The 27925-nt window shown below is 40.4% G+C and overlaps 1 protein-coding gene across 2 annotated transcripts in view; it reads right to left on the reverse strand.

Annotated features, from left to right (window-relative positions):
• CUNH1orf21 (chromosome unknown C1orf21 homolog) overlaps window positions 1-27925 on the reverse strand; it is a 262650-nt gene that overhangs the window by 184684 nt on the left and 50041 nt on the right. For both annotated transcript variants that reach the window (XM_019501738.1, XM_019501740.1), the window contains one exon: window positions 2741-2946. In XM_019501738.1, the coding sequence (XP_019357283.1) occupies window positions 2741-2834 (94 nt within the window). In that variant the 5' untranslated portion in view covers window positions 2835-2946. Of the gene's footprint in view, window positions 1-2740; window positions 2947-27925 lie in introns of those variants that run through there.

Raw genomic sequence — 27925 nt, forward strand, 5'->3', positions numbered from 1 at the left:
AAAGTGTCCAAGGAAGTTTGGACAGATGTTCTCCAGAGAGATGGGCAACATAGTGAACTTGTTTGCTGACATGGTGTCGCAGTGGATCAAGCATCGTAAAGTCAAAACTGACATCAGAAAGTTGAAACAGGGTGTCAATTTATAAACTTTGTAAGTGTGAAACATTGCAACTCAAAACGTAAATTAAGGACTGCCTGTAATCTGGCCTGACATTAAGTTCAACTTCCAAGAGGCTGCAAAGATGCTCTCTCCTCTGCCTTTGGCTGGACCAGATACATTTGCTGTTTTTCTTACTTTCAGCTGTCCAAAACATCGAACAGGTTTTTCACAGCTAGCAGGTGGCAGTGAATTGTGAACCCTGGAAGTACTACATCACTTGTCTGTGCTATGAATCACTTGTAATAGTTGCATGGACCCCCTCTATGCAAGGGCTCACTTTACTAAGATTCATTGTTATATTTGAAATCCTGTGGTAAAATCTTGCCTTGTTAGCTGTTGTCATAGACTGATTGTGACACCTCTTTGATACGGAACTGAATGCTTTCCTTTTAGTCTTTGCTGAAGAAATAATTTTACGGATGCATACAGGAATCTGTTACAGATTAACAAAATGAATGTTTAGCAGTAAATTAAAAACTTTTGCAATTTCAGACCCAACTCATATCAAGAGGCAACAGGTCAGGATGAGGATGAGAGCATGGGTTTCACTATCAACATACAGCTCTAGACATTGAGGAAATTCCATTAGGCGGTTGACGAGTTTAATCAATGCCATCTTTAGGCACAATTTTAGACATTATTATATATAAAGAAAATAGCTCAGGAATTAAGTGTCATGAATACTGCAACACACTCACAATCCTGGATATCAAAATACTCCACTGATTCAGAGAACAGGTGCAGTGCAGATGGCAGCAAGTCCAGGTAACCCCATCTGAAGGGCCCACCTCTAGCCGTGAGAGGACAGCCTGGGTTTCTGTATGCATTCTGGCCTTAATTCAAAGCATTTAAGAAGTTTTTAAGGGACAGTGAATTTCATGTCACCTAAATATGCACTAAGTGCTTTGCTCAAGAGGACAAGATTGCAGAACTTCAGCTCCAAAAGATTATCTAAGGCCAGTTAATAGCATCATTTCGGAGACCTGCTGCTATGGTGCTCCAATGTGGCTGTAGCTGTTACACAGGATTTCATCTATGTGGCATCACTGGCGACACCATGTGCATTCCCTGAGATTGGCCGCACACCCCCCTGGAAACGTCAGCCACGAAACCAGAAGCGTCGGTGGAAGTGCCAGTGGAAGACTCGAGAGGCACCAGTAGCCCAGGTGTGGCACGGAAAATGTCCCCAAGAGAAACACTGCTAGTAAGCAATTATTGCTCTTAACAAGTTTGCTCTGCAAATGTGAGCTGGCTATCTGTATAAATTCAAATACTGAAGTCAGAATGCCAGAAAAGTTAAACGTTACAGGATAGTGAAGTACAGCATGAGTGGAAAAATCCCCAACATGAAGGTCTGACTTTTGGAAGAAATTCTGCTAAGATTATATATTTAATCTGTATAATCTTACTTAAAGTCTGCAGCTGGAAATAAACCTAGCTTCATCAGACAGCCTGAAGAAGTCAAGCTCCTCCCACTTTTTTTAACAGCATAATAGCTTTACCACTGCAACATGACATTCTTAATTCTGCACAAATAATTGCTATAACCACAATAGGAGAGAAGCCTGGCATTCTAAATAGTAGTACATCTATCTATTTTAAGGATATCAGATCCAAGCAGCTTGTAATGCAATCCCAAACCACCTTGTTCAGCTGTCGGCAGCATGTTTACACTGAGGACCAGAGTGATTCCGTTTGGGTCAGAGGAAGCCTCTGTCAAATCTCCCTGCAACAGCATGGGAAAGCGACTTCTGCCCAAAAACCACTACTGAATGTCACCACAGGCCCATATCAGTGGGCCAGATCAAATGGCTTTCCAGGCTGGATCCTGCCCACAGGTCATAGGTTGCCAACATATGACTTTGTTTATGGTTCATTGCAACCATATTTGGACAGGTCTGGAAGCCTCTAATCTATTTACATAACAGTGTATATAAGGTTGAAAAAAACAACACTGACATTACCATACTGGTCAGTTAAGTATGATATAGTTTTTATCTTTTAATGTGGCATTACTCTGACAGAATTCTGACTTGTAAACAATTTCCCACCCACCCAAACAGATGCTTACATACGACCTACAAAATCTGCCATTTCCACCCCAATCTTCAGAGAAGGTCAATGAATGTTGCCACTTCCAGTTTTATTATATCTTCAAAATCATGTTCTCTAGAGGGCTTTGGTTTGACATTATACTGGTGTTCCAGAATGCTCAAGGAGGATGGGGCAATATTTTGTCTACAGAGCAGGAGGTTGTTAGCAAATTTGTCAATTACATTCCAAGATGTAATAGAGGAAATCTGGGAATTCTGACTAAATATTTGTATTTGAACTCCCCTACACTGTGTGCAATTGAAGACCATCATAGCACACACTGGTGCCAGGGTAAAATTTCTCATAAAACTTACAAAAGAATTTCAAGTGTGCCACAACTTGTCTCTTAGTTGGTTCTACATGATGTAGGTCATCATGATTTCACTTTCTTTATTTTTCCCTAAGCTTATGACACGAATAAAACTGCCAATTAAAAATTTCAACAACACTGACGGTGCGGAAGCCAGGAAGAGTCTGCAACACTCACCACCGAACACATCTCCATTCTGGTAGTTCTTCCCCTTCTGAGCTTCCTCTTCGTTTTGAACAGTAGAAACATGCTTGGCTGATGCACAGCCCATAGCTTCATTCAGTCAGCTCCAGCTGGACTGAACCACAAATCATTTCTACAGACGCACGCACATAGTTTAAAAAATAATCCACTTTCTTGATTGGTTGTCAAGATACTTTTACCTGCAGACAGAAAACAGGAGAGAGAAAAAACATTTAAATGTGCACGCTAACAGAAAGACATCATTACAAACCTGTGCTTGTTAGTCATCAAGAAAACACCGCTGAGCGACTTTGCAAAACACATTCAGGAAAACCCTGTGCTGTATATATTTTTGTTTTCCTGAAACTTATTTGAGAAACATTTGATATTTGCTCCACTTACTACTTCCATCCATCACATTAGTTTCTCAGAAATCTTTTTAGTGATTAGAAATTGTTCATTGCAAGCATTAAGCACTGGATCAGACAAGAACCCAATAAAGGCCTTGTGCTACTACAGGCAAATGATAGCAAACAACATTACTTTTTGTCTATTTGTTTACTACCACTGATATATCTGGAGTTTTGATCACACCCAACAAAAATGCATGCATGGTTTAGAATAGTTATGATATAATAAATATACTTTAAAATACAATAATAAAATAATTAAATGTTCTAATATTCAGACAAGAGTGACTTCAAAGCATTAATTGCTGGTAGTCGCACAGAGTTAACTTCCAAAATATGGGTGCTTTCCGAGTATGCCTCTCTCTCACATTTAGGGTTCATCTACACCCAGAAATTGAACTTATTCTTCAAACCCATTTAAAAGCCAGTGCAAACATATGGATGCTCCTCAAGCCTACCCAGCACAAACTACTCTTAAAATGATACATGAGTATCTAGATGTAATGTGCAATTTTATATCTGAAAGGCATGATATTAAACAGATGCAAAATTATGGCAAGTTAAACAGGAGCAGGGCTTTACTATGTTTCAGCTACCACATGGTAAACATGTCTGTACCCACTCGCATCCAAGAGGAAAGTCAGTGAAAGAGGGATAAGCCTTTACTTACAGTAGAGTCAGAATATGTATGTAGCAGTTGATGCAAAACAGCTGATCTATAGTAAAATCCTATCCCCTTTTAACTTGCTGCAATTTGCTCAATTGTCCATAGCCTTAGTCAAGTTGATACAGCTTTGCATGTAGACAAAGCTTTACCTGCTCCAAATGGCAGCACACACAAATATTCACTATATTTACTTAACATGCCTATATGGATATTAAAATGTGGGAGGATACCATTTCAACATTGCATAATTTTATGTACTGAGTGAATCGCGTTTCTTAGTCCATCACTTCTTGACTATTTAACTTGAGTGGTTGCAGCCCATATTGCCTTGTGTAAAAGTTTATCTATGAAGGTAGGGCCAATATAAATGCAAAATGAGATCTCAAATCCCATTACAGTTCAAAACTCGGAGACTGCATTAGACTCTGTTTGGAAGTTGCAACTAAAATCCAGACTGCATCATTTCTCCCACAGCTTGAAAATTTCACTGACAAGTTATCTTTTCTGATCTACAATTGCTAGGTCAAGATTTTAAATTCTAAACAATCTCCCCTCTTGAATAAGCAGATTAATCTTCTGTCCAAGAATTGAGCCAGGGTGGAAAAATACTAGTGCTGCCAACCCCCACTTCTTCCACAGGCAGCCTTCTTTCTGAGTTTAATGGCTTAGGATCTTCATTGAGTAAAGCAGCCAAGCACGTGCTCAAGTCCCCTCCTCAGTGTCCATTTCCCTCTGCCTCCCAAACTTCCCTTTTATTGTGCTCCCTATACTCCCCTATATATAATCTGCCATTCTTTCTCTTCCCTTCTCTTTCATAAACACACATTTCTCTCTTCCTTCTACCAGTATCTACACCCCTCCAGGATTGGAAATGTCATCAGATACCTAATAGCCAGAGAACTACTAGCCACAGATAATGACAGTGGACCTACTGTACAGAGCATATATTACTTCATGCCTCCTTAAGTTCCATAGCTATTACCAGGGACCTTTCCACTACCTCCCAGCCATCAGCCTCTCTCCCAATTTTGTCGGTCCATTCAACAGAAGTACAGCCAAGTATAACAGGGAACCCCTGCCCATGTTACCGGTGAGGCCAGAGAGGGCAGAAAATTAAAGGTAGCAGTACAGGTAGGCTGCACCTGGCACTAATGTGGCTAATAGATTAATGAGCGACCAACCACACACAGGATGCAGCAGGTTTGGTTGGAAGTAGGCTGGGTTAGGGGATTTAAACCCAGCCCAAAGCTAAACCAAGCCAATTGGAGCATGTAGTGTGCGTGTGCTGCAGGTGCAGACAGGCATGTAAGCTACCTAGGGAACCTGTCAAGGAGGCTTCCTCTCCCAGTTTAGGCCGGCAGGCTGCTCTGACAGAGGGAGACTTCTTATTTCTTCTGCGAAGCACATAGCTTGCACCTTTTGGTTTATTGTTTTGATTTGATTTGGACTTTTGAACTGAAGGACTGGATTGCAGCTGTAGGGGTAGAGGAGGATGTAGAAAAGGGTGTTGGATGCACCCCTCTGTTTTGCTGTAGGGCCTAAAAGACAACTACAAGCTGTGAGGCAGAACCTGGCACACGGAAATGGAACTCTAAAAAGGTGTGAGATTGTCATTGAGTCTGGACCTAAAGCCCAGAAGCTGAGGTTTTTACTAGTGGGCCATGGTGGGTGTGCCCAGGCAGAAAAAGGGGCCAAGGTTTTAACAGCTGGAGCCCCTACAAGCCCTCAGAAACCTACAAGGACAACCTCGTGAAAGGGAGAGCCCTGCGTGAATGCGCAGCGGCAGAAGCACCCAAGTAGGGTGATGGGTCTGATGGAGCCGGCCAGGTGGTCTGCAGAGCTGCTACTGGTCTTAGGACTCACTTCTACTTCCTAACATCCAGTAATATCAAAATTGTAGCAGACTAGTAACAGAAGCATAGGCAGGCTGGAAGAAGGTAGTGGCAGAGCAGCATGGGCTCTACATACCTTTGCATCAAATTCCATCTGTGTTAAGGAAGCAGTTATTCAAATATTTGTACACATTTGTTCCAAGTTTGCACACAAAACAGCACCGCTTTAACTGTAAGTAATTACAGTTATGCTGCTACAATATTTTTAATTTTGGTCATCTTAACTGTTCTTACATTCCTGCGACAGAGTGAGAGACACTGTTGATAGTGTTAGAGTGACATTGTAGCCATGACGGTCCAGGAATACGCAAGAGGCAAGGGTATCTCTGGACCATATCTTTTACTGGACCAACTGCATAATAGGAATACAGTGTGACAAGCTTTTGAATGCTGTGACCTGAAGAAGAATATCTTGCATTCAAAAGCTTGTCTAATTCTATCCCAGTTATGCAATTGATCCAATAAAAGATACTACCCAAAGACATCCTTGCTTCAGTCTCTGGTGATAACATTTTATACTGCATTTCTCTCTATTAACACACCATAAAAGGTGCCTGCCACCCTTCCTGCATATAACAGAAGAGGTTTCATAAAGCAGTGGCTCCCAAACCATGGTCCATGGACTGCATCTTCCTCTCCTTTCAATTAATATTTTGATTGTAAGAGCATGAGGTGATCCCTGAGAAATTCTGAGGGTTTGTCAGTGGTCTAAATAGTTTGGAAAGCACCAATTTAAAGCAATAAATCCAGTTTGCTTATTCAGGATGCAAATCAAGGAACCAGGAGCTGCAAGTGATGAATGTAAGGTAGCTGAGAATGAAAAAGGGACAGGAATGATGAATAGAAAGAAGTAGAGACTGAAGCTGTGAGTGATGAATGGAAGGTAGCTGAGACTGAAAAAGGTGAGTGGGATACCAATAGGATGCAGCTTCCTTGTTTTCCACAGCTTGCAATTGTTAGCAAAGCTATTTTGTGTAGTAATTTCCTAACTTTTCAAGTAACTAAGCACCACAGTGGTTCTTGCACATACATGTATAATAGATACATCTCCATGAAAAGAAATATGGACATAGATTATTCTCTGTGTGACCTCCGGCATAGGTCATGTTTCTCACGTCTCTGAGCAATTGCTTAATTCCCTTCCTGAATCCCCACAAAACTGTTCCTCCTTCCTATTGCTCTGTATGCCCTCTTCTCCCATTTATAGCCCTGTTTTCCTAACATTTCCCAATTCCATAAAAGCCCCTTAGTAGCTCTGCACTCCCCATTCAGCTTTTAAGAATGGATTCTATATGTATTACCATTTCTAAGTACACCTAATGATGCATGGACACTGATAAGCTCCACGGATTAAGTGTCAATGGTTTAATAGATGGGGTCTGGTGGAAAGTATAGATGTTGGGAGTTCATGGGCTCAAGTGGTTGATTTTGAGGAATACTGGGGCTGTGGAAAATGGAGCTGTAAGAGAACAAACAGGGTTTCAGCTGAATAGGATGGAAGTGAAAGAGATACTCACCACTGTCAAAATATTTCAACATCTATTTAAAATCCAGTTATCCCTTTAGATGGCACAATTATTGTGGGTTTCCTCTTTAAAGAAAGAACAAATAAAAGTTCTAGTAAACAATTTTAACAGTATTAAATACTGTAGATTAGTTTGCAGTTTCATTAGCAGGAGCAATTCATCTGCACCGCTGATCACACTAATTTTTTAAAGATTTTAAATAGATACGTTTTAACCTCTATAAGCAAAACAGTTTGGAAACTGAGACACAGGGAAAAAATGAAGAAATTGTGAAGAGTGGTGGCATATGCATCATTACAAAAAATATTACATTCCATAAACATTCACATACATTTAGCATACTGAGCAATTGATTTTCTATAGGATATTTTGTTGTACCTTTTATATTTTTAATTTAATACTGTTGTACCCTTATACTCTTGCATAAGAATATTGTTGTACCCTTATACTGTTGTATAAGGGTACAACACTTAGGTTCGTAATAGACTTCCCACAAGGGTTTCTGGGAAGAGTCTGATGTGCTCTGTTAAATCTTCTGCTTCAGTGTCTTGCTTAGGTTGTGTTCCCTGTAAAGCCGTAGAATTTGGCAGGTCCAAGAGTTTAGGAGTAGATCATAGTTATAGGGGTTTTGAGACTTGCAATAGAGTTACCTCTTCTTCTAGAGGAAGTGAACTAACCAGGACGGAGATTGTTTCTTTTGTTTAAGCCACCGCCAGCCCTGGCTTCAGTCTAGAGGGGACCTTGAGGCTCCCTAAGGGACAGTTCACATTTGAGATTCTCAATGGGGAGGTTTAGGGTTAACTCAGAAGTTTCTCTCTAAAGATCCAAAGAGGGGGATATCTATAAATTTTACTATCATGATAGATAACATCCCTGTCAGAAGCTTTGGGAAACATTTAGCATTCAGAAATCTACTCACAGATTAGGTGGATGCACTCGGACAAAATGGGTGTCCATGTTAATTGTGTTTGCTCAATGAAGTCACCTTAAAGCAACAGAAAACGCTTCTTAATGTTAATACAGACAAGGTAACATGTCAGAAGCCATGTTAGGTGACTATGATTTAGCATAGGGAAAATATTGAAGGGTAAAAACCACCAGATCAGTGAATAGCTTCCAATGTGTTAACCTTCCCCTTAAACATTTAGAGAGGTCTTCAGTCATGTTAAATTCTCTCAATCATGCTAACATAATTACAGAACTACTACTTACACTTCTATTTCTGTGATTCTTTGAGATGTTGAAGCCAATGTGGATCCTGCTGTATACAGACATGTGCCTCACACTGATTAGGGAGAATCCTTTTACATAGATACAGTAGGGCCATCCATGCAGCCAGAACTGCTTCCTCCTTCTACACAAAGGCACAGAGGAAGGAGTGGCCTTGACTCTTGGCTAGTTTTCCCATGGTTTGAAGGCAACAGCTGCCACGGACTTTGAAAGCAAGCATGACTGAAAATGGTATAAGTGGTTTGAACCGACCAGAAACTGGTTCAAATCTGTAAACAACAGAAGCTCAGTGCACAAAGTGCTTTCCAAATGATTGAAACCAGTTTAAGATAAATTTGGATAGATGTAGTATCAGACTTAACTAATTTAGGTTAAATCAGTTTATTGAATTTCTGTCGCAGATCCCCTCCAGATTCAAGTTAACTTTCAGTCTCCCAGTATCCCAGGATGCTTTGCACTGCCCCTGCAAAGCCCCTCACAGAGTGGGTGGGCTAGCCTTGGCCGAAGCTGTCTGCTCCAGCCAAGCAGGGTGGCGTGCTCTAGTGCCCCCCTGGCTTCTGGTCTGGGCCACTGCAGGTATGTGGCTGCATTTCCAGAATCAAAAGTGAATGTCTGTTCACTTGCTTATTGGTTCAATCTATACAGCTTAGACTAAGCTGTGAAGACTGAATCAGTTCAGTTTTGGGCTTTTTGACTATCTGTACTTAGCTGAGGAGCCCAGTCAAGGGATCCACACCGACTACAACATCTTGAAGGAACATAGGTACTGTTAAACACCATTTTTCATACTTTGAGTATACACCCATGTGGACCGCGTGGTAGTTAACTGGATGATGGCAATCAGCATTATAAACTATATTCATCAAACAACAAGTGAAACACACAAACCTGGCATCTTGCCATGAAATCAAGGCATACTATACCATAGAAATGAGTGGGTTGCTCTATGTTGTTACCTTGCGGGCTCCAGATATCAGAACATTCCTAAAATGGGCAGAAGGCACTGCTTGAGCCCGGGTGGAGCAAACTTTGACTGTCAGAAGGAAAGGTTTGCTAGTCTCCTTACAGCAGATGGAAATATAATACAGAATCTCTAAGTGCATCATCTGTGACAAAAGGACTAAGGGTTTTTGGAGGGAAGCATGCAGACACAAGGAGGCAAGAAGCGACAGCCAGAAAGGCTTAGTCTTCTCAACAAACTGAAGCGAGACTCTGGAGACATCCAGAGCAAGCAGTTTCTTTGTCCCCTGCTGAAGATGTCCTAATGATTCTTGTAGATTTAATGTTATGTGGTTTTATTATTGTAGCATCTAGGGAAGAGGCTCTCAAACTGTGGTCCACAGACCACTACTGGTCCGCGAGCTCCATTCAGGTGGTCTGGAGAAAGGCTGCGGAACAATTGAGAATATCTGCACTTGTAAGTTAAGACTACTGATATTAAAATATGAGTTGTGTGCTTTGATTTGTAAAACAAAAAAAGTTTAAAGTGGTCCACCGAGAACCTCAGCAATTTTCAAGTGGTCCGTGAAAAAAAGGTTTGAGAACCACTGATCGAGGGCATTTACAGGCATGCTCCAGGAGTGGTGGTTGGGATGGTGCTTTAATTAGAGCAACTCTCTGAGCTGCCCAGAACATCACGTGTATCAGTGTCACCGTGCTGAAAAATTGGGGAGGGTTCAGGGGGGCGCATTTTAACTAATGCTCATCAAACAAGCTTTAGTTAAAGCACCCCCACTGCTATTTTTCAGCGCAGGAACACTGATACATGTGAGGCTGGATTCTGCTGGAGCGTGGTAGACTTGATTGAATCTGTTCTGATGTGCTGTAATTACAGTGCATCAGAGCAGCCTCCCTGCACATGTATAAGCACCCCTAGCTGTGGGCCAGAACTCATTATGCAAGGTAAAGTACAAGCAAAGAACAAAACGATGGTTGCAGTGGATTGAAGATGTTCTCAAGTGCTCACCTTTAAAGGTACTGACAGGTACTTCCTCCAGTTACTTCCTGGAATGATTTGTATCATGGAGGTGTGTACATTCGTGGTTAGCCTAAAATGGCAATAGCAGTGAACTAGTTCTAGGCTGCTAGAGAGCCATCAGACTTCCCAATTCCTTACAGGTCTGAGTTAATGACCTTTGAGGAAAGTCTTGTGGGGTGCAACTAAAAATGTATCTTTGACAATCCTGGACATTGTTGTGCTGTAGGAATGGGGAAAATAATAAAGCTCCACATCAGAAAATACTGTGTTAATCAATGGCCAACAACCTTTAAGTTCAGGAAGGTAACAGCCTTATCATCCATGAACCAGACCATTGGTGGATAAGTGGTACAAAACAAGGGAATCCCAATGAGGAAGGCAGAATACCTCTAGCAGGAAGAGAACTACAACAGTTCTTCCTTCTGCATTTTGATAGCAACCTTTTTAACAAGTCAGCCCATGGACAAAAGCAATCAGTTCACATAGAAAATGTACAGAACTCAAAAGACTAAAATGTTTCTCTTAAATTAGAGGAAAGGACAGTAAGCCTAATGGTAACTTGTAAATAGAAAGAAAATTAAAAATATTTGCTATTCTGTTTCAGTTACTAGTAAAGTCAGATAATAAAAAGGGGAGAAAAGACCCCCTAGTGTATATTTCCATTTCTACATATCTTTGGTAACTTTGGACAACCATTAATGTGATTATAGTGAGATAAAAATACTCTGAGAAACGGATATATGAAACTGAGGCAGTATGAAAAAAAAAAGAAGAAACAATTGTAGCACTTTCCAAAGAAATAATTTTGCAGAATATATAATCCATAATATACAGCACCTTGCTGCACTTGGTCCTTCTTTATGTTGTCCTCATTTTTGGGAAAACCCTCATTGTCTTCAAGTATAGACACTGATGGTAGTATAGTCCAGTCTCTGTCAAGGATCACTACATATGGTGCATGCAACTCTCTGGGATGTCTTTATGGATTACTTAACATTTGTGCTATATCCAAAATATGTAATATGCTATTACCTCAATCATTATAATTTGGATGGTACAGCAACTTTCCTCCCTTTTACAGAAATATAATGCGGTTACTTAAGTTCAACTATTTCTGTAGTTCTTGTGAAGTTTTAGTGGCATACAAATTCCAGTAGTCAAAAATAAACAGAAAATAGAAAAGCCCAAACCATCTGCAGCTTGTGTTCACCACCCACTAGGACCAATTATCAAGATGTGAGATGCAATTTGTAAGCTTCAAGATGCAAAATCTTAGGAAAAAGCCTCTCAGGAAGATCAAAAGCTCCTGGATTTTCCAGATTGAACTGCTATGTTAAGATCAACATCTTTGTGTGTAGGTCAACAGGAGAGGGGTGTGAAGTTAAACACACACACACACACACACACACACACACGTAAAATGAAAGGTGTTTTTTTTTCCCCAGAGTTCCTTCTGGATACCAACAATTACCAGCATTAGAATGGAGAGTTGAAAAACTAAAATACAAGTCTTCAATCTAATATTAAGTAATTCTTTTTTTTTTTTTCCACCTTTTCCCCACCCCCTGCACCCAAATCTTTTTTTCCCTTTCATTCACTCCTTATCCACTTGCCTAAATCTCTTTGTTTCCCCTCTGCTGCCCTTTTCATTTTGGAAGGTGCTTGAGGATTCCTCCATTTCATTTCCCCTTTTTACTACTGCTAGAAGTCCCTGCATCTAAAATAAATATTTTGTGCAGTCAGGAGAGACTGAACGTATTTCTCTTTGCTGCCCACCAATGCCACTCCTTCAGCTGGCCAAAGGGAGTCACTGAAGAACATCACATGGCATCCTCCCTTCTTCTCAGCCCTCTCCCCCAGGATAAAAGTACACTCCTCCCCCAGGAGGAAGAATCCTTTAAATTTCTAACCACTTTTTAGTGCTCTCTCTTTGTTTTTCCAGTTGTGCTCTTCTCCAAACAATCTGTCTCCGTTTCACAAAGAGTAAGGGGCGAAATCTCTACAACCAGGCCACAAGTACCATCTGCCTTCATCCCTTCCCACTTTGTCAGCCTCTTCCTCACCTCTGCTTGTAGGAAACCTTTTGTCAGCTTCCAATATGCTAAGACCCATAATACTCAACTCTTCCATGGGATGTGGGAAGCAGCACATTAGAAATTACATGATCATCAGTTTTCTTCTGCTACCCCTGCAGGAGCTACTGAGTGATTACTACTGGCAGAACAGAAGCCATAAGTGCTACAGTGCTTTAAAGAAGTCTCTGGCAGAGACATTTTGTAAAATACCGTGGAGGGGCCACAAAACAAACCAGATTCTCACAATCTGTATTTGCTTTATTCATTTATTGCATGAAGATAGCCAAATCTACATTCAGGTTGCAAATACACAAAGTTTCCACTGAAAACCAGGCTATAATTTTTACAGAGCTTCATAAAATACATAGTAGAGCAGAACAAACTGTCAACGGGGAGGGAAAAGAAAGAGATGACACTGGCTTTTCTTGTTACAGCACAACCAATGCAGAACCTAAATGTTTTACTTACTGTTGTTAATTACATTCGCTTGCTACAGCAATAGACTAGTTCAACTTTTACTTGAAGTCCTCCCACACCATGGCAGGAAAAAAACCAGTATTTCTGTATTTGTACTGAATGAAAGACTTCAGGAATTAAGAGTAAAAAACTTCCCTCCTGACATAAGAGTTCCCAAAGTCCCCTTCCTAAGTTAGCATTTGAATGGATTAGTGTAGACCAGTGGTTCTCAGTCTTTTTAGATATCAGCACCCCTCATTATCTTTCCTGAATTTAGTGGCATCACATTTTTAAAAAGTAATTTACTGTATTTACTCAAATATAAGACAACCCCCCAGTAATCAGACTCTATATATGGAAAATTTATAAACTGCATATAATTTTCAGGTATAGAATCTAATTATTGGAGGGTTGCCTTGAATATGTCCCCCCTCCAACTACTACAGCAGAGCAAATTAATCTAGCCCCCTTGTTTTCTGCCCCCCCAAATTCTTCCTTCTGCAGCCCTTTTGCCCCCTCCTTACTGTCAGACCCTGCTCTCCCTGAACACACAGAAGTGAAGGAAAAATCTGAAAGCACTAACTTCAAAATAAACAGACATTTAGTCATTTGCATGTAGTAGCCATAGACTTAGTTCATGCAGATATGACGCATCATGCTTTTTTTTGAAACTGCTGCAAGTTTTAGTATACTCCATGAACTCAATTTTAAGCAGAACTTTTGTACCTACTTAGATTTTTTAAAATTTGTATCTGAGGCCAAATTAGACAAAACTAATTCCACATCCAAGAGTCCAGAACTGTAAGTGGCCCTACTACCAGCAAACATCCTTCACCTGCACCTGGTGCTTCAGAGGTTTCCAAAACCTTTGGCGGGCAGCCTACCTGCAGGCCCAAGCCCAGAGGCTTGGGGTTCAGAAGCCCCCAAGTTTTGCTTGCCCTTAGCCATAAGGCCCTCAGAGCAAGCAAGGAAGGAGACTCCCATTTCCATAAAGTGGGCCTAAACCTCCTTCACCTCGGTGGGTACTGAACCACACCAGAAGAGCAGCTCTCCTGCAAGGTGGTTCAGAAAAACTATCTTCTTGGACACAGATGCATGGTATTTCCCCTGCCAGGTTAAGAACAAACTACGCATGATATTAATCCCAAATCAAAAGGTTCATGATTTATCATATAGTTCACTGGGCTGGGCCCCAGCAGTGACAACAGCATTTCAAGCCATGGTGACCCTACAGTTTGTCTGTGTACTCCACATACCATCCACAAAGGATCCACATGCTAATTAGTCCCCCACTCATGGCTCAAACCAGTCTTCTTGTCACAAGTCCTGGGATCCTCCAAAAATTGATATGTAGATTAGGCATAGGGCAATGCAGTCTGCCTCTACTTCATGAAGGGTGGGGCCACACTAATCATGTGCACCAGAATGATAGAGGGATTCCGGGTAAACTGTTTGGGTCCCCATTTAGTGCTGCCTGAGAGACATTTCTGGCTTGTGAAGAAACAGGAATCACTGGAAATGGAAAAGAAAGGCACAGCTCAACTGTGGGAGTGAAGTTGAAATGTATTCAGTTTACGGTCTCATTATGGCTTGAAAAAAAGTCAGCACTGAGAGGGACTGCACTCAATGGGGACTACCATGCATGTTACTCAGAAGGGCTGCACTAACCTACCCTTGTGGTACAGAGCATGACACAAGAGTGACACAACTGGACCTGGAGACAGTGACGATGGCAGCAGCAGTGTCAGCAGCAGCAACAAGGACAGTGAATGAACTGAGAACGTAAACCACAAAATCGGAGGTAGGACTAAGATTGGGTTAGGGAAAGGTCTGCAGATGGGTGCGTGGGAGAGCGGGTCTGTGGCTGTGTTTATTGTAACACGTGTGCAGGCATTAAATGTGGTTTAAGGTATGTGTGTATTAAAAAGGTAGAGAGCATGGGAGCTTCTTTTGGTAGCAGTTAAATGATAGACAATGTACTTAGCAAAGTTTACTTGTATGCAAATATAAAACAATGGGCTGCCCTCCCCCACCCCCATGCTGATTGGGGGTGAGGCGGCATGTCTGGTATTCAAGTAAATTTGCTATTTATTACAGTGCTTATCTCCTGGCAAAGGGCCAGGCAAGGACAGGAGTGCATGCTTGGCCCCCCTCACACCCTGTAGCACCCTGAAAAGGCTTTCTTGAAACCCCAACTGAGAATCACTGGTCTAGGCATGTGGGGCCAACCATTTTGGCAGGCACGCCACAAATTAAGCCTCGTGCCCTCCCCAAGTGCCACTCCAGTCCCCTTCCCCTGCCTCTGCTCTGTTTCCTGACCAGAAGCACTTCTGGCCCACTTCCAGTTCCGCAGGGGAGTGCGCGGGGACACCTCCAACCCCAGCTTGGTGACTGGTGCCTCCTCGGTCCTGGGCTAATCGCTGAGCCGGGGAGGGTGCGGGGGCCCCACAGTGAGCTCCCTGGCAGAACTGGATTCACCACTGAGCATGCATTTTGGGGTGGAGGGGGGTGAGCTCACGCTCCTGTGGGATGCTCTGTCCGCCCCACCATTGCAGCGTTCACAAGCCGCGCCTGGTACCTCGAGTACCTGCTGCCAAAAAAACATTTAAAGCTGTGTCTATAGCCAAATCAATGATTCTCTGAATCAGCATCAAATCTTCAGATTCAGTCGAATTGAATCGGGACAGTGATCTAAATCAACAAATCGAATCACTGTCCCCAATTTAGGCGGAATCCAAATCCAAATCTGAATCAAATACGGCCTGTTTCACACAACCCTACTACCTACCCCTGTCCTGATCTGCCAAGGGCCATGCTGACGTGGCGCATAACACTTATGGCATGCATGCCACAGGTTGGCCATACCTGGTCTAGGCTATTTGTACCAGGAAAGGTTTGGGGATTCTATTTTTTTTGTAACTAAGAAGAGCTCTGAGGCAGGTTTTGCATTTTGAACACACCAGCCAGTCTATATTATCCAAAAAAACAAACAACAAAAACAACAAAAAAGTTCTAGACTTCTTCCTCTGCCTCCCTCTGCAAGTTACCAAAATTGTAACTCTTCTGCATTAAAAAAATACTAAAATTAATAGATTAAACTGCTAAATAAACAGAAGAGGGAGGTTACAATGCTATCAGTTAGATCACAGATATCTTTAAAAATACTGACTTTGTGCATTTAGAATATTCTGTTGAAAACAAACTATTAAAGATGCCCCTGCACATCATAGTTAAAGAAAATCCATGCTGTTACTACAGCATCAGCAGCAGCGCAAGGGGACAAAGAGAAGTCGAAGTGAGTAATGACATTTCATTCATTTAAATGCTGAGCAGAATACGTTTGCCTTGGCCTGTTTATGTTAATGGCTATGACATGAATCATATTCCTTGTCTAAGAAATCTAGTTGCTTCCACAATGTGAAAGTCCCGTGTTTATTACCACATTTCTCAGTCCTGTTGCAAATGTAATATTGTAGCTCACATAGATGAATGCATAAAGATAATCTGGCCAAAAGGGGAAAGAACCATGCAAGAACAGTGTTAAATCAACAATAATACGACTGGAAAAACAGGGAAAGCACATCACAGCTTAATAAGGTTTTGCTATGATTGCTGTTAAAAAAAACCACACACAATCAACTTACCCAGTATGATGGGGGTGGTTGTTTGCAATGTACTTTGTATTCATCCCCTGCGTGAAACTATGCTTAGTGCAAAGGCTATTTAAAACATTTCCCAAGAACACTGAGATCTTAAAAGTTAAAAAAAAAAAAAAAAAAATGGAACACCCAAACAGCTCTATTGAGTTTTGGCTACCAAGGAGTGACTGGCTTGATTGAATTCCTCTAATTAGTACTGGCATGTTATTTGTTATGCTATATGATGGAGCTTGCAGCATTGTCCCACAGAGGCCTATCATAACATTGTTATGAACAGAAATGACTGATCCCATTCTTTGATCTTGTTTCTTTGTTTTTGCAATAAACATTTCTCCATTGCCTACACTACGCTACAAGTAACTATTTCTGAACACAAAGCATCTTGGCTGTAACAGTGAAACTACTTAAAATGAATGTTTTCTCCTATTTAGCCCCTTTAAGGCCACAAGTAGACCCTCCCTAATGAGACTTCACTACATCTGCAGTATGATAGGAATGTCAGTAGGGAGTCATACTGCTACCAGTGCTTTCCCTATTCATAAAGGCAGGGTAGGATAGCAACTTCAGAGATTAACTCTTTCAGAGGGACATGCATTTTCACAGGTAACAGCCTACTTCCTCAGATCCTAAGAATGGGTCTGCAGAAAGCAAGTGAATTGAATAGAAAAGAATAAAATAATTTTAAAATATTTCCCTATCCTTTGTATTTAAATTTCTTTCTATTTAGGATCCATATTCTTTGCAGATTAATTCATATCATTGGACAAAGCAGGCTGTCACCTATGAAAAGTTATGCCTTTGAATGATTTAGCCTCTAAGGTGCTACCCTGCCCTGCCTTCCACCCGACTTCAGACTAACAAGGTTAACAACCTCTCCCTGTTCACAAACTAAGACTTGCAGGCAACACAATGCTGAAAAAAATCATTAATAGGATAAAACAGAACATGGAATTAGGGTTATTGTTGCTTGAAAAAACCTCTAAATAGAAAATAGAGCTCTTATAAAAGACAGAACTCAAAGGTCCATGAAGCCATTCCCAGCCCATGTTCTTGTGCTCTACTTTAACTGTACAGTACTCTAATGTCCCTTACTGGCAGTGGTACATTACAAAATAAAATAAGATCATTATCAAGGTAAGTAGTCAAATAATCATATAAAGTCTGAGTAGATATTTGTAAAGTGTCATAGCTCTAAAATGTATAAAGAGCTATAATTATAATATACTGTACTTTTAATTCCCAGAAAATTAGATTACAGCACAGAAATCAAAAGTGGTTAAGACAATGGTACAGGATTATGATTCACACTGGATTATCACACACTAAAAATCACTGTGATCTACATACACTTGGGAAATATGCTTCTGGAAATACTTCTGCAACATCCAGTAAATAAAAAAAATCAAAATATTACTACTGTTTATTTCATTTGTACTTCCCTTTCCTCTTTCTAGTCACTGCATGTGGTGTATAGCTCTACCACACAAGGTGATCTATGGTCTATCATTTTAAGAAAGAAAGTGTTTTTTCCCCATCTTTCAAGATACGTGGTTTCTTTTCCAAAGCTGGAATTACTTGTAAAGTAGCTAGAAATACATTAAATACTTTCCTAGCACTACTTTTTCTATGAAAGCAATTGCTGTAGCTGTCATGGAGATGTTAGGGACACCTCCACAAGACAATCTGTTAACACGTGGCGCACACTATGAAAAGATCTGAGGCCCTCTGTGGCAGAGGTGGCAGGTTACTCCAGCTTGTCTCAGCCCATTACTGAAAGCCTCTCCACTGTGGCACAGTAACAACTAGATGATTGATTACACTACAGAAAACAGCTTGAGGAGCAAGGACCTGATTCAGAGGCCACTAAAGATAATAAGAATCTTTTCACAAGCTTCCATGGGCTTTGGATCAATGTTTCACAGAAGAAAGATTGCTGTTTTGTTATTTGTTCCCAAAGGATTTTTGGAAGCACACAATACCTACAGCAGCTAAGTTGTATAACCTGCTGAGGTTGATGAGATAGATAAAGCAAAACACGTATGTATTACATTACACTAATGTAAAAGTAATGTAGCTGTGATGGTCCAGAAATTATGAGAGGCTAGGATTTCTTAGACCAAGAAAAGATACCACATTAAGAAATCCTTGCCTTACACTGTTACATGGAAAGATCTACCTGATACCAACTGTAGATAGAGGGTTTATACTGTTTACAGTTGATAACATTTTTTTTATGGAGGGTTTTTAAAGGTTAACAGTCTTTATCCAAACCAACAAGAGTAACAATTCACAGTAACTCCTCTTTTAAAGCTACAATTCTGCAGGACACACAACTTAACTTGTCTGCGTAAACTTCACAGAGCATCTCCTTGCATCATTTCAAAATTACAAAAAAAATTTCTGCTCAACTGGAGAGTTGAATTTAAGTCACCATAACTGAAATATCTCCTCCTGCTGTCTATATCCAATACAGTCATTTGCTATCCCCCACTAGAAATAAAATATCCAAAACAGAAAACCATTATGCCCAGCCAATCGGACCATCTTCACTAAAGAATACTGAACCATGTACATAGTAACCTCCCCAGTGTCATCAAAAAACCCCCAAAAAACTCTTGAGAAGAGTTTTGAGGGAAAATTACTGACAAAAATCACAAGACAGCTCTGCTCTCCTAGATTCCTTAAACCCAAATTATGCACTGACCTCTAATCTGCTTCTCAGTTCATTTCTAACTTGTAAAGTTTTACTTTAATTACTTTAAAGATTGCCTCTCCCTTCATAATCATTCTGCATCCCATTCATGCCTATATGCTTTCTTCTATATCCCAACAATAAACAGGAAAAAAGGGCATGCTCCAAAAAAATGATGAATTTACACTGCAAGTAATTGGACTCTATTCTTTAAAAATTAACTTCACCAGCATTCTTCCCTTGAATGCATTTTTGTTGTTGTTGAAATGCTATGGGCCCCCACTCCTCCCCGTGCCATCATAATAACTAAGATCATCATAATAGATGCCTTTGTTAACTGTCCATTGATGTCACTTCAGGGAAAGCACTGTCAAGTGTCCTTTGTTATGGTGGCACCTTCTTCTACATCCCTGCTAGAGTCTAACCAACCTCTAGTGTGTCCAGAAGAGCAGGAACATGCTCTGTCCACAGCGCCGCATACTGAATGCGCCACACATGCATGCATTCCACTTTGCAGTATGGGGGATAGGTTTTGACACCAAGAGATCCCAGTGTCAGCTGCTGGCCTCAGCCTCCCCTACCCCACCCAGGACGATGTCCTGGCACACCAAGTGCGCATGCACGGGTGTTCCCTGGGGACAAGTAGCAGAGACATACATTGTCCCCGGGGAACTGAATATTCCCACTCATGGGGATGTGCGCTTAGAGAGCAGCTGACTACAATACTTAATGCTTATTTCAGAAATGGTTGGACATCACAAGCAATGCAGATTAGATGCAGGCAGTATAGGGAAAAGGGCTATTCATGTAGCCTGTTGTGGACAGCTCCTTTTTAATATTTACTTGCATGTAATCTGTTTCATGCAGCTAAATACTTAACAGGGGCATAAAAGATTGCATTAATACAATGAAATAAAAGTTGCCACCAAAACATGCTTAGCTCAAAGGCATCAGCTGATCTATTGTTTTGGATGCCATAAAAAATTAAATGTCTCCTGGCCACAAAGGTCTGAATATACCCTAGTGTGTTAATCAATCAATGAGACATGACAGGTTGGGTGGCAGCACTGATTAATGAGTACTTCAGGTGTGTAGTGACACATACATCTGAACACAGTGCCTCCCAGGCAATGATGCTGCACAGTAACCAGCCCTGCTACACTGTTTGAAGTGTCTTATTGCAATAATAAAATAAGTCTTTTCATTAACAGATTATGGCAAGTTTAACATTTCCAGACAGCTTTCTGCCAGGTACGAATTCCATGGGAATTTATTTGCAAGCAAGTCATAAGTAACTGAGCCATAGGTATTTAAAAAAAAAAAAAATCAAATTTAGATCATTTCCAAGCTATGTTATATTTATAGCAGACATCCAGGATGAGGTTTCTTTCTTTCCATCCTCTGTTTTATTTATTCATTCAGAATTTTATTGCTCTATAGTAAAAGCTCCTCCCTGAGCCTCACCGAGGCACCCAACAATCTTGGAAGCAAACAAATGTAGAAACAGATCTATCAATTACTCCAAGATGCAATCAAACTACCCAGTATCCACAACAGCAGAACAAAAACTAACCAACTTCTGCACATAATCCCTGCCAGCATCCATTGTTCAGGATCATTCCACCTTGCTCAGGGAACAGCCCGTCGCCCACCCACCCATGCCCTGCAGCCTTCGTATCTGCACAACTCTCCTTCAATTACACTGTATGGTTTCAGCACTTGCCTAGGAACTGCGTCTTGCTCTTGCAGAAATGGGGAGGCAGCTGCAAATTTGAGAGAAGCTTTTGAACCATCTCCCGCAAAGCTGAGCAGCATTAAGTCTGCAGTTCCCCCAAGACTTCCTCCTATGCATTTTTCATATTAAAAGCTAGAGCAAGAGCTGCTTCAAAGTGCCACTTAAACAAAACAATTCTGCAACACATAAGCAGAGGGGAGAGGGGGGCTGGGGTTGGGCACATGGGGACCTGCTGTTAATGTCTTGGAAGGGCAACACTTACCTGCCATATGTCTCTAGGATGCTGCCATATGCTCTTTCCTAGCAAATAACAATTTTAAAAAGGCCCCCTTTTCAACAGGATGACTGAGGAGCAGAAAACCTCTTCTCAGGCCTGAGACAGTTAAAGCTATGAAGAGAGCATCTGCCTACCACTTGGCAAAGCAATAGCTGACATCTCCTGGTTTTTGAGAAGGGTGGCTCCCAATGAACAACCCTGTAAGAAGCCACTACACAGGCACTGCACTGTCACCGTCCATTTAACTGTTGGCCAGATAATACCAGAAAATCCTACTATCTATGTTTCAGTGTCTCCATTTGGTGACAGGCAATGCTGCTTCTCCAATGCGGTTACCATCCCACTCATATTTCCTAGCAGGAAGGCCATTTAGATAATGCAAAACAAAATGAGAAAGCAAATTCTCTCACAGTGTGGCAGACTACTCTCTCAGCTATACCAGCTACCCGCTTCCTCACTGCTAACAGAATTGGTCCTTGGGCTCAAGTGACTGAGGCTGAAGCATTTTGGTGCTCAAGAAAAGGGTGCCTGTATTTTTATGTTGGTAGTGTTTGTCACAAGAGCATCACGCACTGTCCTAAGCAGCTTTGCTGGTCCACTGGAATTGCTAAATCTGGTCATTTGACAAAAAGGCATGGAAATTGAGAGGAAGGTCCCATTCAGGAATTTGAGGGATCCAGAATATGACAGCTCTCTCTGGAGAGAAGATGACAGCTGAAAAAGCAAAGGGAAGAATGAGGCTGACCTAAAAAAGCTGCTGTATACCATGACCTCCTTTGAGAATGGCAGATCAGTTCTAGACGTCACTTCATCTACCACCAAGATGCAGGCACTTCTTCAATGTCTATAGAAGCTGCTATGTGATCAGCACTTCTCAAAATCTGTCCACTCAAGTGATTCAATATAAACTGAAGAGACTAACTTTAGGCACTTATTTGTAAATACTTGGAATCTCTAATTATACCAAAGCTTTTTTTTTTAAGCAGCCCAAGTAAAATAGGCATCTCAATTCTTCTTTCAGAACATAAAATGCTATATAATACATGCACATTTTGCTGATGCGTAAGTCTCATAAATAATTGAGTTCACTCACTTGAAAAGAAGGCCCAGGGTGTGCAAAAGGCCTAAACTAAAGACACAGGCAAGTCAGTAGTTTAGCCAAACTCAATTAAAAGCTTTTCAAGATGTTAAAACATAAGACAAGCAAACATAGTAAGCGAGCATACAGTTGGATGGGTCATACCAGAGGACAGGAAAGTTTAAAAATTATTTTTATCATCTGGAAGCTATGTAGTAGCATGATGCCAACCTGCCTTTGGTATATGTTAGGATACTGCAAAGGAGATAATATTACACGCCCTTATTCATAGAAATAACAATTAAAAATGAATCCTGTTTTTAATCATTTTCTCTTAAATTATTTACAGTCTATTCATGCTGTCAATGGACTCTCTCGTACTTCAGTCTAATTTCACACTCCCTGAGAAGTAACCGGGTCTGCCTTCTGTTCATATTATAGTCAACCTGATTTACAGCTTTTCATGCTCTAAGGAAAGTGGTCATGTTATATACTTTGGCTCATAACATTGCAGGGGCATAATCAACTGCAGGAAAACTCTCTCTCTCTGATTCTTTAAAAAAAAAAAAAAAAAGACATGAAACTATTTTGGTTCATAGTAAATATAGTATAAGTAATTTTAGGCTTCAAGGCTTAAGGTCCAGAAACAACCTCAGTGTTTTGGGTTGAAGAGGTTATAAGACCGTATTAATGGGGTACTGAGGAACTGACTTATTTTTTAAAAATAAATGCAAAACAAACATGTTTGGGGTTAGAGTTGTGATGTATTTTTAGTTGTTTGAGGGAGTCTCAGTTCATATTAAGTCTGAAAACTGCTGTTTTAGATCAGAGGTCAGCTACCTATGGCTAGAAGGCCAGATCTGACCTGGAGCCAAATTTCTGACAGATTTGGGCAGCAGGGGCTTTGCCCACCCTGCAGCTGGACAGTGGAGAGAAACACTGGCAATGACCAGGTCCTAGCATTATGCTGCCTTGGCCATTCTGTCCTGCCGCTGACCTCTATTTCAGATGGCTGCTTAGGGCTTGCTGGCATACAATTTTGCACTAATTTAGCTAACTTAGTACAACCCTTGCAGACATGTATTTCACTTTAGAAACGGCTTATTTTGATTTTAGCTCAAACTTGTTTGTAACCAAGTTTAACTAGACTGAAATAAGCTGCTCAAATTGATAAAGAAAGCCTTCTGCACCATTTCTGTATACATTTGTATATAAATCACCTCTGCAATTAAGCTGTTGCAACTCTCCACATGGAAAAGTTCTTAGTAAATTACATACGTGAGTAGATAACACACAAAAGTGCCTCTTGTACTCTGAACACGAACTATGTAATTTCAAAGAGCATTAAGTAATTCAAGTTCTCTTGTAAGAGTGGGTGTGGGCCTTCAGGTGAATCTTTTAATTACTCTTCAGCAACTTTAATGTAGCATATTATTAACCAGTGCTGCTCACTGTTGGAAAAAAACCCTGAAAGCAACAGGCTCCCAAGGCCAAGAACGGTTCAAAATGTAAATTCTATTTAATTTCGGTAATACTGTTCATGTATATCGTTATGGAAAATCAAGCATAGACTATTAAAGAATGTGCAGAATAAGCAGGAAAGAAAGAGCTAATGGCAGCTTGGCCAGACATGTCACGCTGAAGTTTGGAAACTCATTCATAAGAGTTATTAGTTTTAGATCTGCAATTGTGAGGAAGTCAAAATGAGCACACCCTTCAGGAATAAATTAAGGAAATATTCCTAAAAGGAAGAGATGAATCAAGCTTCATTGCTTTAAAACTCAGAGAAGCATAGGTCACACAGCTGAAATCTTCCACATTGTTTGTCACAAGGAAACGTCTGAATGGAAAGTACAGGCCATCTAAAATGTTTGCAGCCTCCCATGAAGCCAAAGCACAGAAAGAAAGTCATATGGAACAGAAAAACATGTGGACTCAGCTGAAAGGAAGGGCCAGGAAAGGAAGTGTGTATTTAATAACTGAAATAACAAAATGTCAATATATAAAGTAGCAACTGAAATGATATAAAATTAAATGGATACTTAAAAAAAACCCCCCAAAAAACCCAGCAGTGATACTGAAGCATGACTGGCTTTGGGTGACATTACTTTTGTAGATGACTAATTCCAAATTTTAGAATGGGTCACAGATGATAAGCCTGCCCTCTCTACATTGTGGGCCCTTGCTGAAATATTTTTCCTCTTCCAAAGCAATGGACATTCCATAAGCTCTCCACAGAGCAGGTCATGTTTCTGATCTTGTGTTTGCACACCATTTAGCCCAGTAGAGCCAGATGCTAATTAGTACCCACAGGTGCCATCTACAGCTGAAACAACAACAGCCACTGGTACAAAACTCCTTCCTTTCTCTTGTCTATTACTGTTCACAATGGTAGCAGAAAGTATACGTAACTTGTTTCTTTTACAGTACTCTATATACTCTAACCTAGGAAACTGGCAGGAAACTTTTAAAAACTTTATTAAGTTTTAAAAACCCCACCCGAGGGGCAGTCATATAGCCCTACTTATTATTATACTTTATGCCCATATCTTTCTTAGGGGTTTAAACTCAAAACATTCCTGCCCTGACATATTAATTACTTTTTAAATTTCATTTTTGGTGGGTCAATATCTATTCAGGGCTCGAAGGTTTTACTAGTTCAAAATACGCTGTTATTGCTGATTTCCCTGGTTACATCCTACTAGAATTAAATTACAGTAGCTTTTCAAACTAGAGGACAAGGCCCTTGTGTCCGGTGGAAGTTCACATTGACTTTAAGGGGGTTCTGCATTAAGAAACAGATTTGCCATATGGAACAGATTACAGGATCGAGGCCCATGAGTCTAGAAGCGTGTGACAGTGAAACCTCGAAGCAGCTGTAAAATGCCAGGCATATTGGCCATTTACTCCTGCAGTTAACTTTTCACACATGAAAAAGAGCAGCTGTTTTCTTGAGAGCAAGTCCTGTAATATATTTATAACCTCCCTTCCCCCTTTAAACTTCAAGTGTAGGGAAGATATCACGTTAAGATTAAACTCTTTTTAAAACTCTTCAACTGCTACAAATTTTAGCAACAGACAAGCTCTCTTAAACTTTTGTTACATTAGCAAAGCAATACTGAATCTTGATTTTATAAATATATTGAATATGATATTAAAAAGTCACAGAACTATCGTTTTTCCAAACACTGCCACTAAAAATAAGAGTTCTCAGAAAGCTCAGAAGATGCAAGCCATTTCTACAATGACAACAATTAATTTAGTAAAACACAGAATCATAGAAAATTAAGGTGGGAAGGGACCTCAGGAGGTCATCTAGTTCAACCCCAAAAGTCTCTTTCTACAGGTATACAGCTGATGCTTCAGTGAAACCTAGAAAAATACAGAGAGAGGTTTGTACGGTACCCTTTTTAGAGTAGATGTGAAAGTCATTCAGGGTCTCCAGTCTGTGGAACAGGTGAAGAGTTTACACAGAATGCTTTTCTGCAACTCTGGTCCTAAAATCCGAAGACCTCATCTCTCTCCAGGCAGACGATAGCTATGCTTCCCAGCCATTGGAAACATTTCACTAGCTTCTGTTAAAGCCAGCTGAGATGGCCAGCTGCCTGACTGCTTATTTACGGAACTGCCATCGCAAAAACACAACTCACCTGTCTCTGATATACAGCAGTACTCCCTTCAAAAAATCATCCAAGAATTTTCAGTTCCAAACTGAAGCAAAACAATTCTTCAACAAATCAGCAATAAGAAAAGTAACTTTGTCCCCTGTAAAGCATTTCTCTTTGCTGTCCTCTTTGTAACACTGAAAAACTGTACATGCTCTCTTCTACTTCTCTATAAAAAAAGACTACTTTTTTAATGCACACACACTATTCAAAATGGCTTCTACACAGGGCAGGTACATTTACCCAAGCAATAAATTAGTACAGCAAAATGTCTTACAAGTACTGAGGATCCTTTAAGACAAATGCCTGTATAGAAGTGGTATAACCTGGGAACTAATGCTGTTTTGTTTATAAGCGATGACATACGACTGAGTCCAATTTACTACAACTCTATTTAACTTCTGGCAGTTTCTGTCCACAGAACAATAAAATTGTAACTGATGGCGTCATTTGTAGTAGCTGTAAATTGCACAACTCCAGACGACTGATAAATATAGCCCAATGAAAGTCAGTTTAAGGAACAACTTCCACCAAAAAGACAATAAATTCTTCATTCAGTATCACAGTGAATACACTGTACTTTCCAACCACGTGCTACATGTACATTTTGTGTTGCTGTACTGAGGCTGAAGTTTATCAATTCTATTTTTAAACGCTCTAGCAAAGGGGTTTATGTTTCAACCACAAAATGTTACTAAGGGCTGAAATGTAGCCAACAGTACCACATGGGAGATAAGCTAACAGGTATTTTTGCTTCTGCATAGATTTGGATTGCTCCATCTGAATAATGTTTTTGAAAGTTAAAATATATTAATATGAAAAATGGCCAGTGTGTCTAAGTATTTTTTCGCAGTAACTTAAGACATATTTTTGTGCTCATAAATCAAACTCTCTCATTAAGGCAAAGCAAAAGGTTGGATGCTCTAGCAAGTAAACCTAGGGCCATGAACACTAATACTTTAAACTAAAGAGAGAGACAAAGGAGAAACACAATCTTTCTTTTTTTCTGCAAGGATGTGTCAGATACATCAAAGAGAAAAGTTTTGGAGGAACTGAGACACACATTTTTAAATGCATAAAAAGATAGGAACAGTAAACTACTTCTCTTGGATGTCATCAGAAGCCAGTTTGTAGGTCCAGATTTCAAAAGGATGCAATGAATTAAAAAAATATAAAAGCAAGTCATACTTCTGCCTGAAAACGTTGCAAGTATAATAGCCTACTGCTGATCTAGAATGTCCTCTTCACTGTATTCTGTTCCATTTACTGGTAGAAACTTCCCTTTTCTACATATAAAATATCTTTTATAGTTCTCAGAACTACTTCCAAAGTATGCAGCACCTTCAGTCACTATGAAGCTGATTCTGCAAGAGGCACAGACCAAATGCAGGTATCTTGCCATGCTAAATACTTGGCAAAACGGCAGACCTACACATGCAGTTGGAGTATCTGGAATGTATAGAAGATCAGGCTCAAGCCCTGGGAACCCTAACAGGCTGCTGGAAAGTCATGCACCTATCATTTGGAAGCCAATTTCCAAACCAATTTGAATGTCAGAGAGCAATCTCCACACAGGCACACATGCAACTTTTATTAGAAATGCATTAAATTTCAAGGATAAAATGAAGTCCATTAACTTCTATTCACTGTAATTACACTTATTCTGTGCTGAATCACTGTGCCGAGACACTTAAAAAAATCCAAGATATAGCATTCCTGACTATGGCAGATGTAACATGCTTCATCTGCTAGGAAATATGTAAAATAATTGAAACATACAAGGAAGTTGTCAAAATAGATCTGCTCAGGCTTTTGAATACCCCCAGAACAGAAGGCTTA

This window comes from Gavialis gangeticus, unplaced genomic scaffold, assembly GCF_001723915.1.
Source record: "Gavialis gangeticus isolate Ggan-Ray unplaced genomic scaffold, GavGan_comp1, whole genome shotgun sequence".
Taxonomy (NCBI): Eukaryota; Metazoa; Chordata; order Crocodylia; family Gavialidae; genus Gavialis; species Gavialis gangeticus.